The following is a 16349-nucleotide window of genomic DNA, read 5'->3' on the forward strand; positions in this document are numbered from 1 at the left end:
ATAGAACAATACCCCAAAACCCCGGAACACATACAACAAACACCCCTTACATAAATACATATCCCAACAAACCCCGAACCACATAAAACAAACACCCCCTGCCACGTCCTGACCAAACTACAATAACAAATAACCCCTTATACTGGTCAGGACATGACAGTAATTACTTCGCCACCATGGCCTATTTATTGCCTTACCTCCCTTATCTTACCTTATTTGCACACAATGTATTTAGACTTTTTCTACTGTATTATTGACTGTATGTTTGTTTATTCCATGTGTATCTCTGTGTTGTTGTTTGTGTCGAACTGCTTTGCTTTATCTTGGCCAGGTCGCAGTTGTAAATGAGAACTTGTTCTCGCCTAGCCTACGTGGTTAAATAAAGGTGAAATATTATTTTTTCTTTACAAAACTTCTATGCTGCTGCTACTCTCTGTTATTATCTATGCATAGTCACTTTAATAACTCTACCTACATGTACATATTACCTCAATTACCTCGACTAACCGTTGCCCCCGCACATTGACTCTATACCCCCTGTATATAGCCTTGCTATTGTTATTTTACTGCACCTCTTTAACTATTTGTTACTTTTATTTCAATTTTTTTGTTTGTATTTTCTTAAAACTGCATTGTTGGTTAAGGGCTTGTAAGTAAGCATTTCGCTGTAAGGTCTACACCTGTTGTATTCCATGCATGTGACAAAATTTGATTTGACAACCATTATCCAAACAGGTTTTTTCCATCACATTCACCACAAATACCAAAGGTATGAATTCTGTTGTGTGCATGTTTTGTTAATCATCCGTATAATTACATTTTTGGGGATTAACAGACTTCACCCTCCCTACATCTCTGATGAATATGACAGGAAACTTGTTCAATCACCATGCACTGAAAAATCATTCTGGCTAAGGATACAGAGAACATCAACACATTAACATCAACACGCCAGAGGATAAACCCATTGGACTTGGGGCTCTGCCGGGAGTCTACCTCATATTTAGATTTTTAAATGCTGCTTTGCCATTAAAATCATATACACTGAGAACTAAAATATTGTGTTATTGTTGCTATTCATATTATTATAATTAATAACTACACGGGAGTTGGGGGGGTAGTTTAAAAATTAACCCTGAAAGGTTCTTCAAACGGTTATTTGAGAATCCATTAAAAGGGGTTCTTTGAAGAACTTACAGGGGTTCCCCCACAGTTTCAATTTGAAGAATCCCTAAAGGATACTCCAGGAACCTTTTCATTTCTGAGTGTAGGGTGTCGGGACTGCTGTTGGGACTCTACTGCTGGGACAGCTTTATGCAGGCCCTAACAGTTTGTGGGCACCGTTTGTCAGCATTATAGTGCAATTAATGTATTGTTTAGTGTTGTGCAGTGGCTTTGCTGGCATGCATCCCAATTATTCTTTTTTTGTTTGCCCCACCAATAATTACACACTAAAATCCCCAATGCTCCAATCCTGACCTGAAACACATGGCTGTCAGTCTTGCTGTGACAAGTTGGTTTCAGAAAAGGTTAGTGTTGTACGTGTAGTATGTCTACCAAGTACTATTTATTATATGTTCATTACATTGATCTGAAGTTTTATATAAATTCAGCCTGACTTAAATCTGAGGTTTAATGCTAGTTTTGCCTTTTTGTAGGATGCATAGTTTTTCTTTGAGGGAATGGTTAGATTTCTTAATCATTGGGCATTTAAGTAGTCAGTGGCCTTGGTTTGCATATTTCCTCCATCAGAAGCCAGACATGTTCTCAAGGTTTCCATGATTGTCTTAACTTTCCATGTTTTTAAACGTTTGGTTTGCTGCCTGTCATGAAGTCAAGACCTTTATTCTTTCTTTCTTGTCCAGTAAGTATTTGCTGTGTGAATTGAAAGCATTTCTGTTATAATTCTTGAACCACAAATCAGAGATGAATGCTTTATTGAACAACCCGTTGTTATCCCCCAATGACTATTCTATTTCATCCAATTGTCAAACCCTGACAGCACACCTTCATGGTGTCAGTTTGAATATATTTTTGTTGAGACAAGCTTACATAAAGAGACCCAGGGTGGAGGTCTCTGCAAGCATGATCAATAAAAACGACTTCATGGGTATTTCACGTATCATTATGAATTGTATCAAATTAGGAGAAAACAAACATAGAATACAACATATGTGACAGTCAAAAAGAGCCTTGGGAGTTCAACAAACTAGAATGTGCAAATCACATTTGAAGGAATCTATGAGAAAAAACATGCATTCTAAAGTAAAAAAAACCCAGATGAAGTGAAGATAGATTTGTGGTACATGACATTAAGACTTATCATCAGCCATCTATTTTATCCATTCTTTTTTATTTTGATACAATCTAACCTCCGATGATGCAAAGCCACAGGTGTTCATTTTAGGTTGATACCTACAGATGTTTATCAAGTATTTAGATTCAAAACAATGACTGAATGATGATTGCTTACCTTAACGGCATATGGCAATACACGAAAATACAATGCTCTACCCTTCCCTAAGAAAACCTATCAAAAACATGTTTTTGACTCATCCCCAAAGCCCTGTTACCAGGTTATATTTAATAGGGTCCCATGTCTTAAAAATAGTTGTCCCTAATTTTTTAACTGCTGAAACTGGACAAACTCATTGAGCAATTGCTGCATATTCTTATGCCTGAACACCACATTGCATACTTTCGTGCCTCTCCAAGCATATAAATCCTGAACATCAACCATCCACTATTGCACTGCATCAGTGGGCTCTAGGCTGTAGCCTCACTGTCTTCTCTGTGTGTGGTGGTAGTGATGTGGTCATCCTCTCCTGGTCCACACACAGCCTGATCCTCCTAGTCCTGCTTTCCTTCTCTTGTCTGATGTGACCCAGAGCCCTCATTCCATGCAACATACACAAAGAGGGCCAAGACCACATGGACAGCTATCACTGCCACGATGGCAGCATAGAAATAACTGTCATTGCTGGAATACCCAGAAGCTGAGGAAGCAAGAGAGAAAAAAAATGTTCTTGTGTATGACATTAAAACAATATAGGCTTACAGAAAAGCCGTCATGATGGCAGAAATGGATGTCTTTAGAAAATGACACCAAAAACAGACAGTTTACATAAAATATTCCACTAAACAAAAACAATGTGGCTCCTGCTGCGCATAATTTTAATGTTTGGTGGGCAAGCGGTGGGTTAGCTATCAAATTTACCTTCAAAAATATATGATTTTGATGTAAAATATAATCCTATTGGCAGGGTTATCATCATGATTGTGAAAAACAGCAGCGTCTTCAGTACAGACACCAATGATCCATCGTTCCTGAAAGAGAATGAAACAAAGAAAACACATTTTCTTCTTAATTTAGATGATTTGGTGACCACATTTCACAAATGTAACACTTTACTTGTTAGATTCATACACTGTTTCTTATACAGGCAAACAAAACGGAAAAATATAAGGAAAAAATGTAAATTGGTAAAGTATAACTTCATCATATGCATAAACTCATTATTAATGTGCATGTATAACTGTAGAGTAATTTAGCTAGTTGGTTAACCCTGGACAGAGAGCAGTTAGCTATATTTATTGTTTGGTGATGATTTTGTAGGTGGTCAAATACTGTATGCCCATGGTGAGGTACAGTAGCTAACAACATTGCATGTAACCATGCAGCTACATGCAAGTAGATAGTATTGCATAAATTAAGTTCACAAGCTGGGCTAGCAAGATATCTAGCTAGCTAGCAATCCACCCCGTCTTAGTTAGCTAGCAAGGCTCCAGTTTCGCAACCTTTTACCTATCCGTAATAACTTACCCTCTGAAATCTGGAACGGGACCTGGCATTGAGTTCAACGATTGTTTATTATAGTTATCCATTTTTGATTGAACTGAATGACACAGGCAATATTTTTCTATAAAAGATTACTATGTCGTGGCTCTTGCAGTGTGGCGATGAAAACATAAAGGACTTCCTGGTAACATCACATGACCATGACGTATACATTTTAAAGTTGACCAAGTCGATGGTGCTGATGTTTTTATTTATTTAACATGTATTTAACTAGGCAAGACAGTTAATGGGACTCCCAATCACAGCCGGTTGTAATACAGCCTGGAATCAAACCAGGATCTGAAGTGACGTTCAAGCACTGAGATGCAGTCCCTTAGACCACTGCACCACTCGGGAGCCCCTGACATAGTATATATTTGTATTTGTGCAGCGTCAATCAGTGTTCTTTGTACCATGTCTATGTTTTTAACAGGAGCATTTTATTCACCAATGTTGTTACTGATGAGGATATTTTTCTTACTATCTCTACAGATGTACTCACTTATTATGGCTACTTCGCGTGACGTATTGTTTTCTCTACCTTCTTGCCTTTTTGCTGTTGTCTGTGTCGAATAATGTTTGTACCATGTTTTGTGCTGCTACCATGTGCGGCTGCCATGTGTTGTCACATTGCTGTGTTGATATGTGTTACTGCCATGCTATGTTGTTGTCTTAGGTCTCTCTTTGTCTTAGGTCTCTCTTTATGTAGTGTTGTGGTGTCTCTCTTGTCGTGACGTGTGTTTTGTTCTATATTTTTATTTTTAATCCCAGTCCCCGTCCCCACAGTAGGCCTTTTGGTAGGCTGTCATTGTAAATAAGAATTTGTTCTTAACTGACTTGCCTAATTAAATAAAGGTTAAAAAAATAAATAAAACATGATGACCTGATGCTTAAAATGTCACTTCATAGCCATTCTCCCAGAGAAAGACATATTCGTGAAATTGTATACAGTAATATTATTTTTAAGACATGAAAAGCATGGTGATCAATGGAAATATGAGTCCATGTAATTGCAAGATCTTACCACTAGAGGGTAACATACTCTTAGAATCGGCACTAAACCAACGTGACTACTAGGCCAATCTGTTTTACTCTGGTTTTAACCAATGGGCGGTTTCGATTATTCTGGGTGCCGGGCACCGGTCTATGGCCTGTGAAGTGAATGGGCAAAAGTGGTAAGGAAGGAAATCGCAAATCGAACAGTAATCTGCGTCGCAAAAAAACAGGTGCACGCAGGTCACCATGCAGTTTGACTGTATTAGAATAAGTGCATGACTTGCACTGACTGAGGCAGCAGAACACATCTCTGGAAAAAAATCTACTCACGTCCTTACAGTGAGTGCCCTTTGCCAAAGTATGGAGAGTGAAGTGATTACACAGCCCATAAAGCCACGTATATTGATCAACCATGTACCCAATGAACAGAACAACTATTCTTGAAAGGGACATACCAACCAAAGGCAAGCCCGGACTTCCAAATCTGGGGCCCAGGGTCACCTACCTACATATTTTGGGGGAAAACAGCTAGCTTGCTGCAATTCTACACATTTTTCCATGGTGCAGATATTTATTTTCTTCAGTTTTATAGCTTAGGCCTATCTCATGCTATTTTACACATTTTACCATGAGATGAAAATAACATTTTGCAGTTTTAAAGCTAATTTCCTGCAATCCTACACATTTTGCCATGGCTTATGATGTGTTCATATGCTATCTCGGGGGGCCTGACCTCCAGGGGGACCTCAACTGATATGTTCATATGCTATCTGGGTGGGGGGCTCGACCTCCAGGGGAGACCCAACCGACGTGTTCATAATATGCTATCTGAAATCCCCCTGGAAGTTCGGTCCCCAGGCCACGTGCCCTGCGTGCCCGTTCGGTAATTCGGCCCTTCCCAAAGGGCCACAACATTATATCACTTCAAAAGCACTTGATTCACTTTATTTGTTTGATATCCAATGATTGTGTAGTTTGATTATATCCCCCATTCACTGTAGCAGGACACTGTTAACTGTTATTGATTTGGCTAGGGGATGCTCACATTCCATACATTCTATAGAGGAAGCTTTTGCTGGGTTCATTATATCCTTGACTTTAGTGAGTCGGTTTCTTCCTCATCATGAGCTGGGTGGTCATTTTGTGCATCAGCCCTCTTTTATTCGTGCCTCTTTGCTTATGTTTACACATGCACCATATCCAAACACACCACACTTGTCTACCCCACACCACTCTCACAACGATAGTATAGGATGAAAGACAAGTGGCATGTAGAGGTCATAACAATGCACATGGCAGGATTGGAATATACATGTTTCTTTAACACAGTTCTAGTTCGGTCCCATAAGAGGGTGAGTGATGAGTGATTAAAGTCAGATAACATCAGAAATATGTTAACTCATTTTATTTGAATCTTTATTTAACAAGGCAAGTCAGTTAAGAACAAATTCTCATTTACAATGACACCCTACTCCAGCCTAATCCTGAAGACGCTGGGCCAATTGTGTGCTGCCCTATGGGACTCCCAATCACAGCCAGATGTGATACAGTCTGGATTTGAACCAGGTACTATAGTGACTTCTCATGCAGTGAGATGCATTGCCTTACACCGCTGCACCACTCAGGAGAGAGTAAAATGAGATTAAATGAGACTAGTCCCACAATTAACAATTAGCAACTTCTGAAATGCTGTTTATTTTTGGTACAACTCTTTTTATAGGTACGTGAGATGAATTACAATTAGTTTGGCAATGTTCTGTGCTCTGAATCATCAACCCCAAGGTGTCCCAATGTCCCATGTATGATCAATTATACTATGCATAAAGTGGATTTCTCCTTCATTCAGCACTTGATTAGGATGAGATAAATTAAAGGTGAAAATGACACATTTTAGATGGGACTGATAAGGGACAATATCACGGATGAGGTCAAAACGGTTTCATTCTCATTACCTGGGTGACACATCAGTGTCTTGCTTTAAACTCCTTTGGTACTTGTATTGTTTCATATACGCTCTATGAAAATGTCTACATACAATTTATGAAGGACAACGTTCATGTGTAAGTCTTGGCTGCAATACAAACTTTTCTCTAAACTCTGAAAACAAAAAGGTTCTTGGAGTACCCTTTAGGGGTTGTTCAAATTGAAACTGTGGGGGAAACCCTATAAGTTCAAAGAACCCCTTTTAATGGATCCTCGAAGAACCTTTGGAGAACATTTTTGGGTTTATTTTTTAAATACCCCCCCCCCATTATTAATACGCATAACAATGACACAATATTTTAGTTCTCAGTGTTTATTATGATTTTAGTGGCAAAGATTTAAAAAAAATCTAAATATGAGGTAACCTCCCAGCAGAGCCCCAAGTCCAATGAGTATATCCTCTGGTGTGTTGATGTTAATGTGTTGATGTTCTCCGTATCCATAGCCAGAATGAGTTTGAAGTGCATATTCATTAATGTAGGGAGGGTGAAGTCTGTGAATCCCCAAAATAGTAATTATACAGATGATTAACAAAACATGCCTACACAACAGAATTCATACCTTTGGTATTTGTGGTGAATGTGATGGAAAAAACTGTTTTGATAATGGTTTTCATACACATATCTTTTCCATAATGTAGAGGTCTACGGGATATTCATTGAAAAGGTAAGGGAGGATGGTAAATGTGATCAGCATAACATAACAATACCAATTGACATACCTTTGTGTGCCTCCGTCTGTATACCTGCAGACAGACAGAAAAGTGAGCAGTTCAGTCATTTGCACTCAATACAGCTAGCCTTCAATGTTCTTATAGCCTACAGTACATATTCTTACATCTTTGTTGATTGATATCCATTGAATTGTGTACATTTTCTGTTTTAGAAAGATTTGCACAAATATGAAAAGTTACATGCTACTGTATCATCATAAAATAATATAAATTAAGATCATACAAGGGACAACCTTACCTTAAACTGAGATCTTAATTTTTTTTAGTTAAGTGCCTGCACCTGCTGTCCTTTCAAATTGAAATGTTTCAGTTAGGCAGTTAGGTTCCTGCAAAAAAAAAAAAAAACACTAACTAAGGAGGTTCCTCGATGAACCCCAAAAAAAGGCAATAACCTTTTGGGAGCCATTTTCAGTGCCAAAAAGTACTCGGTACATGTTGAATGCTTAGCAGGACAGGAACATGGTCCAATTTACACACTTATCAAGAGAACACGTGGTCATCCCTACTGCCTCTGATCTGGCAGACTCACTAAACACAAATGCATCGTACGTAAATTATGTCTGAGTTTTGGAGTGTACCTCTGGTTATCTGTAAATTTTAAAAACAAGAAAATGGGGCCATCTGCTTTGCTTAACATAAGGAATTAGAAATGATTTATACTTTTACTTTTTATACTTATGCATATTTTAGAAATTACATTTACTTTTGATATTTAAGTATATTTAGAACCAAATACTTTGACTTTTACTCAAGTAGTATTTTACTGGGTGACTTTCAGTTTTACCTGAGTAACATTCTAGTAAAACATATCTATACTTTTACTCCAGTATGACAATTGGGTACTTTTCCCACCACTGTATACAGGTTAAATGTTTTTATTTTTTAACACATTTATAATTTGATCAAATACATTTTTCTTGTGCCATTTCATAGTATTTTAAAGGAATAAGTGCACAGTCATTTGCTATTCACCTACAGGTTCACCCTTGCCTGATTGCTGTTTGACACTACATGTGACTGTTTACTTGTTGTTCTTTTAAATCCCTCAGTCCCACACCTGGAGCCTTCCACAAAAATTGTTAGAGGGGTGCACAGCCATAGGAAGATGTGCTGGTATTCCTTACGAAAGTTCTGATTGAGTAGCCTGTAGATGACAGCATTGAGACAGCTGTTGAAATAGGCCATAAAAGTAGCTTGTGACAAAAAGCCAATCTGGGATATTTGGCACCACCCTTCTGGGTCAGTGGCCACTGCCAGGCCAATAAAGCTGAGTGGTCCCCAGCACACAGCAAACAATCGGAACACAACAAACATAGTCAAGAAGTTGTGAAGGTCGCTGGGCTTTAGTTTCTGCTTGTCATTTGGTTTCACCCTTTGTTTCACCTGGATGACTAACACCCAGATCCTCAGGTAGCAGTAACAGACCACCAAGAGGGGCAGCAGGAAGGGGATGAGCACCACAGAGATGGTGTAGTAGGAGCTGACAGTCTGGGCGAAGGTGCAAGAGTAGATGTGTGGGTCGTACTGCAGTGAGCCCACAAAGAAGTTGTGCACCGTCACCATGGCATTGAGCAGCCAGGTGATGCCCAGGTAGCAGCAGGTGTTCTGGTGTTGAACAGGCGGTTGTAGTGCAGGCTGTGGCAAATGTAGCAGTAGCGGTTGATTACAATGGCCGTGATTTTGAAGATGGAGACAATGACACTGAGGCCCATGATTAAGCCGCTGACCTGAAGATGACTGACGTCATTATGATTGAAATATATATATTTTTTTTTTAGTTCCCAGTTGTCTTGAAAGCACCATAAATCCAGAGATTGGACTTTAATGACACAATTTGCCCACAAAGGACCGCCGCACCAGCTTTCTGTTCAAATGAGCACAGCACAACAAGGTGAGTCCAACAATGTTTTGTATGCTGCTGCACAAATGATGTAATATACCGGGGAGATATGTATACTGTAGCTAAGAAAGTAATACTAAGTGTATATTGTTTAGTCAGCTGTTAGTAGCCCATGTGCCTCACCCTCATAACTTAGCCTACTGCTCTGACTTGGTGGTGCACATGTAGCCTATAGCCTGTTTTAGAGAAACGTCATTGAATATTGTAAGAGCTTTCATTGTTTGCTTATATGCCCCCTTTTTATCATACGGTTCTGACTTGGTGTACAGGGAGAATACTGTAAGAACGGCCCATGTTCTGAATTCTGTAGCTGCACATTTCAAAAGTGCTGAACAAATAGTTATATTGACTACATCTGTCCTAGGTCACTCGTTAATTTATTAATGAAAATAACAGATTGCCTCTTATGCGCTTGTTGTCCCCTTATGCCATAGTTTGTACATCTCAATTGTCAGTAGAAACCACATTGGTTTAAGCAGGACAGCCATATTTTTTTTAAATGCAGTAAATGAGGCTGATTGAACTGTTTCACTGCTAAACAAAGCTCCGCTGATAGCCAGGTGTAACAGTGGTATAGTGCAATTAATGTATTGTTTAGTGTTGTGTTTATGCTGGCATGCATCACACATTTTTTTTTTGCCCCACAAAGATTTAAATGCTAAAATCACCACTTCAAGTGTCTGAGAAGCATCAGCAAAATAATTTTCTGTTGTGTCACCATTTGATTTATGGAGCTTGATTACTCCTGACAGGAGTAGAGTCTGTGTACAGTATCTATCCCTCTGATGACCAATACCAAACCAGAGAAACACACACCTCAATTATGGAATTGTCTGGACTCTGAGGAAATGATCATCCTAAAGTTAAACCAAAGGCAAAATCCTGGTATTTATTCACATGAAGTGAGAAACACTAGCTTGTGCATTCATTATGAATGATTTCACATGCAAAAATGCACCTTACTGTCACGTCCTGACCATAGTAAGTTGTTATTTTCTATGGTAGAGTAGGTCAGGGCGTGACAGGGGGTGTTTGTCTATGTTTTGTATTTCTATGTTCAGTTTCTAGTTTTGTATTTCTATGTTGGTTTTGTTTGGTATGATCTCCAATTAGAGGCAGCCGGTTGTCGTTGTCTCTAATCGGAGGTCATATTTATGTTGATGTTTGTCCCACCTGTTTTTGTGGGTGATTCATTTTTGAGTAGTGTGTTTTCTCTCTGCGTCACGGTTTGTTGTTTTTGTGTATTTAGTGTATTGCATTTAGTTTCACGGTAAATAAAATATGTGGAACTACGAACACGCTGCATTTTGGTCCGATCCTTTGAACAGCCGTGACACTTTTGATTTATTTTTAAATCTCAAACTGACTGGTTTATGTTCTGGTCAGAGGTTCAGTAGCTTGTTCATAGAATACTAGACAGATGGATTACTACAGCCTTGAACTCACATAATGTCTATATTTTTCGTTGAAGCTATATCCCACAGTCACAGGGAAACAAACGGAACATGTCATGTTCATAAATCTAACTTCTCATCGACAAGCTTGGAGTGATACTGGGTCCAAATATTCTTATCTAATCTTCACTCAAGAGGGTATCTTATGATAAAATGTATGGGCAAATAGTCTTCCATCCTCATGCAATACAATTATCTTATTGATGCTAAGTTGCAGCATGTAAATCTGATTTAATCGCATACGAACATTAGTAGCGGCAACATCTATCACATCCATCTTGAAAATGTGAGATACTAAGCAAGAGCCTAACAAACAATGAGTTCTCTATCCAGGCTGCAGATAGTGATGACATGATATACAATATGAAATAGATTGACAATGAACATTCTCCAAGGCAGGAATCCATTGATGTTAAGTGATCATGGGGACTAGTTCTGAAGGGGCCAACCGAAGTACAGCTTGGTCCGCTGCTGTGTTCTGGAACTTGTTTGCTGGGGCCACGGAATACATTGCACTGGGAGTGGGAACATGATGGGAGGTAGTGCAGGTACAGTATAGGGGCCACCAAGCTGGAGAAACTGGCCAAATCTGGAAAAGGCAGATTAAGCTTTTGATAGGATTCCCTGGTCCAGGGCAAGGTTTGCCCTATGGAATTAACTGCTTGCTTGTACTTGTTTTCACTTTGTGGTTTGAACTATGAACTGCAGTATGAAAGACACTGACAGTTTAAATCTGTCAGCTGATGGCAGACATAACCATAACTTCCCTGTGGCTCAGTTGGTAGAGCATGGTGTTTGCAATGCCAGCATGGTGTGTGCAATGCCAGGGTTGTGGGTTCAATTCCCATGGGGGGCCAGTACAAAAAAGTAAAAAAATTGCATGAAATGAAATGTATGTGTTCACTACTGTAAGTTGCTCTGGATAAGAGCGTCTGCTAAATGACTAAAATGTTAGTGTAAATAACCATACTGGGGGTTTCATCCCAATCATATAGCTGTCCCTGATATTCTCTTGCTATTCTCCACATTTACAAACTCCCTCATAGCCTTAAAAATAAATATTCTTCCCACTCAGTTCCTGACATTAGGAGACTTTGAAATCCAAAATATATTTGTTAAGTGCATCATAAACACTAATGAATGAGCCTCAGCTGTACAAAGCAATAATCAATTAAAAGGCTTACTTTTAACATGGGTTGTTCCATACTTGTATCAACAATCTCATCGCAGCTCTGCCACAAAAATGAAAGTGGAAATTACTCAACAGAGAAAGGAATGAATTGGCTTGTCTGCCTTCAATGAAAATCAATTGGCATAGAATGACTAGTATGAATTGTAAAATGTATCAGTTTCACTTAAGGTCTAGAGGTTTGACAAGTATGCCACATAAAATACAAGATACACTACATGACCAAAAGTATATTGACATCTGCGCATCGAACATCATGGGTATTAATATCGACTTGGTCCCCCCTTTGATGCTATATCAGCCTCCACTCTTCTGTGAAGGCTTTCCACTATATGATGGAACATTGTTGCAGGGACTTGCTTCCATTCAGCCACAAGAGCATTAGTGAGGTCGGGCACTGATGTTGGGCGATTAAGACTGGCTCGCAGTCGCCGTTCCAATTCATCCCAAAGATGTTCGACGGGTTGAGGTCCGTACAGACAAACCATTTCTGTAGGGACCTCGCTTTGTGCACGGGGGCATTGTCATGCTTAAACAGGAAAGGGCCTTCCCCAAACTGTTGCTACAAAGTTGGAAGCACAGAATCATGAAAAACAGCCCCAGACCGTTATTCCTTCTCAACCAAACTTTACAGTTGGCAATATGCATTCGGGCAGGGTAGCGTTCTCCTGGCATTCGCTAATCCCAGATTCATCCATCGGACTGCCAGATGGTGAAGTGTGATTCATCCAGTGGCGGTCAGTGACGTTTAAGATGGAGGACAATTTTTTTTCCCAAGAGCATGGCCTTATTTCTATTAAAGCATATTGGATGACTCATTCATATTCCATTCACCCAGTTCAATGTAACAGCGAGAGGTTTAGGCTACTACATGATACAAAAATGTTCCATATACCCATCATGAGGTTGCTACAACCTAGCCTATGAATGACAGTTTACAACGTAGGTGCACACAGGTCGAAAGAAACATGTGAGGTGACAGACAGTGACACATGGACAGACAGTGACACATGGACAGACAGTGACACATGGACAGACAGTGACACATTAAATAGTTGCAAACAAGAGTTTCTATTGAAGAAATTCAGGTATGTTTATTCCTGTTTTGTTCCGTTTGCTTCCCTTTAAGAAACGCTTTTCAACAGAATCGGCGGAATGAATACACCCTGATCACGCGTAAACAAAGTTACATTTATTGCAGACACGTTGTATTCCTTCTCTCCTCCTTTCACCTTGTCCCTTCACTTGTGGACTTCAATGCACAACACATCAGCTGTATGTGACCTGGCGAAAAAACCTTTCCAAGCCAAACCATATCATAACCACTACACACAGCCTTTCATCGTTTGTCACCATATTAGCTAAAGTAACAAAAGTAAAAATAAATAAATCCATAAAAAATTTACTTTCTTCTCCTTCATTTTGGAAGAAATGAATTTGTTAAAAATTGTTCAACTAGTGCCCTGACAGACATGGCTTTGAGGTGGGCCTCCATACCCATAAGTTATCACTCTTTGTGGACGACCTTATCTTATTTCTAACAAACCCAGAACATTCCCTCTCTCACTTGCAGATCCTACTACAGTGTTATAGTTTCTTCTCTGGATATAAGGTCAATTTTGATAAAAGCGAAATCTTACCGTTGTCTGTCTTTGACCACCATACCATCAATCACAAGTTTCCTTTTAGATGGTCGCCTATGGGCTTCACATATTTGGGCATAATGGTGGATGGTAACCTGAAGAACCTCTATAAACTCTATCTGGCCAGCTTGTTGCAAAAGGTGGAGGGTAACCTGTGTAAATGGATGGACTTGCCTCTCACTCTACTGGGTAGAATCAATGTAATTAAAATGAATGTCCTGCCCAGATTTCTATATTTGTTTCAATCTCTCCCTATCCCTGTGCCCGCAGCATTCTTTTCCTCTCTCGACAAGCTGACCAGATGGTTTATCTGGCACGGCAAAACCCCTAGGATTGGCCTGGATAAACTGACCCTTGATTACGGTCAAGGGGGCTTAAACCTCCCCAATGTGAGAATGTACTACTGGGCTGCACAGTCTAGATTTCTGGCTCAGAGGTTTGACAATGGTCCCTCATGGTTGAACATTGAAAAGTTTGAGGTAATTGATGATACTGGGGCAGAATTGTTTTACAAATGGGACAGAAAATCTATAAAAACCATCACAGACAACCCTTTAATCATACATTCTGTCCTGGCATGGTGCAAACTGCATGAGCTGTTCAGATGGGAGGGATTTCTTTCCCCTAAAACCCCTTTATGGAACAGTAGATTGATTCCTATGTTTTTCCAGAATAGTAACTTTAGACCATGGTCTGATAAGGGGATCACTCTTCTGGAACATTGTTATGAGGAGGGAGTTCTTATGTCTTTTGATCAGCTGAAACAGAAATACCACTTGCCTAACAGGGACTTCTTTAGCTACCTACAACTACGAAACTTCATTAGGGTGACTCTCAATGGACAATGGAACCTACTTAAGATGTCACCTATTGAACAACTCTGCCATGCAGAACAACCACTGTTCAAGACCATTTCCCGTGTTTACGATGCTCTTATGTCAGGACTAACACTGCCTGAGCTAGATAAACCCTGACTTAGATGGGGGAAAAGATCTGGGTATTAATCTTGATGAGTGTCTATGTAGTGACCTATGCAGGGATGGTGTTACATCCACATTGAACTCTAGATACAGACTGATCCAGTTTAATTTCCTCCATCAGCTCTATATCACCCCATCTAGACTCCACAAGTTCAACCCTGATATCTCCTCGCTATGTTTTAGATGTGGCTCAGATGAAGGAACATTCCTCCATTCCACTTGGCAGTGTTCAAAACTACACCGTTTCTGGCAGGGGGTATGCGATACCATATCCTCAATTCACAGGGTTGCATTCCCTTTAGACCCGGAGGTCTAACTCCAATCTTAGGCAAAGCCATACTATAAAGCTAACAGAAATATTGCTAGTGATTGCCAAGAAATGTATTGCCTTGAAATGGAAATCGGATTCCCCCTGCCAGTTGCAATGTGGCTATCGGAAGTTAATAGTTGTATCCCACTGGAGAAAAAATATTTACTGCTTTAGGAATAAGTTAGAGACATTTTACAGAATTTGGCAACCTTTTCTTGACTATATGGTGAATCTCCCCTCACATCACATTGATTGAATCTCTATGTAATCCTCACATAATGTTTCACACGTAATGTATAATATGTAGTTTACGGCAGGTGACCATATGATCCAATGTCTCATTATTATTATTTTTTATTTTCCTCTTTATGACTTATTTACTGTATGTTTGTATATATAATATATATATTTTTTAAATTACGCTTGTCTGTTACTGTCGCTTTGTCATATTGTTGTCTAATATCTTTTCACTTTTGTTATGAATGTTCTTAATTGGAAAATGCTAAAATAAAATCTTCAAAATAAAAAAAATGCAACTATTGCCTTTCTGTCTCTTTGAGTCAACTACTTACCACCTTTTATGCACTGCAGTGCTAGCTAGCTGTAGCATATGCTTTCAATACTAGATTAATTCTCTGATCCTTTGATTGGGTGGACAGTTCATTTCTCATAACAAGAATAGACGAGTTTCAGAAGAAAGTTCTTTGTTTCTGGCCATTTTGAGCCTGTAATCGAACCCACATATGCTGATGCTCCAGATACTCAACTAGTCTATAGAAGGCCAGGTTTATTGCTTCTTTAATCAGACAACAGTTTTCAGCTGTGCTAACATAATTGCAAAAGGGTTTTCTAATGATCAATTAACCTTTTAAAATTATAAACTTGGATTAGCTAACACAACATGCCAATGGAACACAGGAGTGATGGTTGCTGATAATGGGCCTCTGTGAGCTTATGTAGATATTCCATTAAAAATCTGCCATTTCCAGTCATTTACAACAAAAACAATGTCTACACTGTATTTCTGATCAATTTGATGTTATTTTAATGGACAAAAATGTGCTTTTCTTTCAAAAACAAGGACATTTCTAAGTGACCCCAAACATTTGAACGGCAGTGTTTATATTATGACATTGTCTTTTTCTCTGAAAATCATTGTAACGTGGTTAACCTTAAAAATCTAAATGAAATGTATTCAAATCTAACAGTTAAAATTCAATCAGAGAGCACCCTTAGATCGGCTGCACCTGACCGTTGCACTTGAATCATTCCCATGGTGAATGGCTATGCCCGCTATAATATGAAACCACACACTATTGCAGA

The 16349-nt window shown here is 39.2% G+C and overlaps 1 protein-coding gene and 1 pseudogene across 1 annotated transcript; both read right to left on the reverse strand.

The window, feature by feature from the left end:
* Window positions 1-1920: 1920 nt before the first annotated feature.
* On the reverse strand, window positions 1921-4000 carry vma21 (vacuolar ATPase assembly factor VMA21). The gene is made up of 3 exons (XM_014137488.1): window positions 3824-4000; window positions 3218-3327; window positions 1921-2996 (listed from the first exon to the last, which is right to left on the reverse strand). Exons 1-3 carry the CDS (start codon window positions 3883-3885, stop codon window positions 2851-2853), a joined length of 318 nt encoding a protein of 105 aa, XP_013992963.1. The 5' UTR covers window positions 3886-4000; the 3' UTR covers window positions 1921-2850.
* Window positions 4001-8522: 4522 nt separating this feature from the next.
* Window positions 8523-13756, reverse strand: LOC106568030 (melatonin receptor type 1C-like; annotated as a pseudogene).
* Between the last annotated feature and the right edge of the window lie 2593 nt (window positions 13757-16349).

The sequence above is a fragment of the Salmo salar genome, chromosome ssa13 (assembly GCF_905237065.1).
Source record: "Salmo salar chromosome ssa13, Ssal_v3.1, whole genome shotgun sequence".
Taxonomy (NCBI): domain Eukaryota; kingdom Metazoa; phylum Chordata; class Actinopteri; order Salmoniformes; family Salmonidae; genus Salmo; species Salmo salar.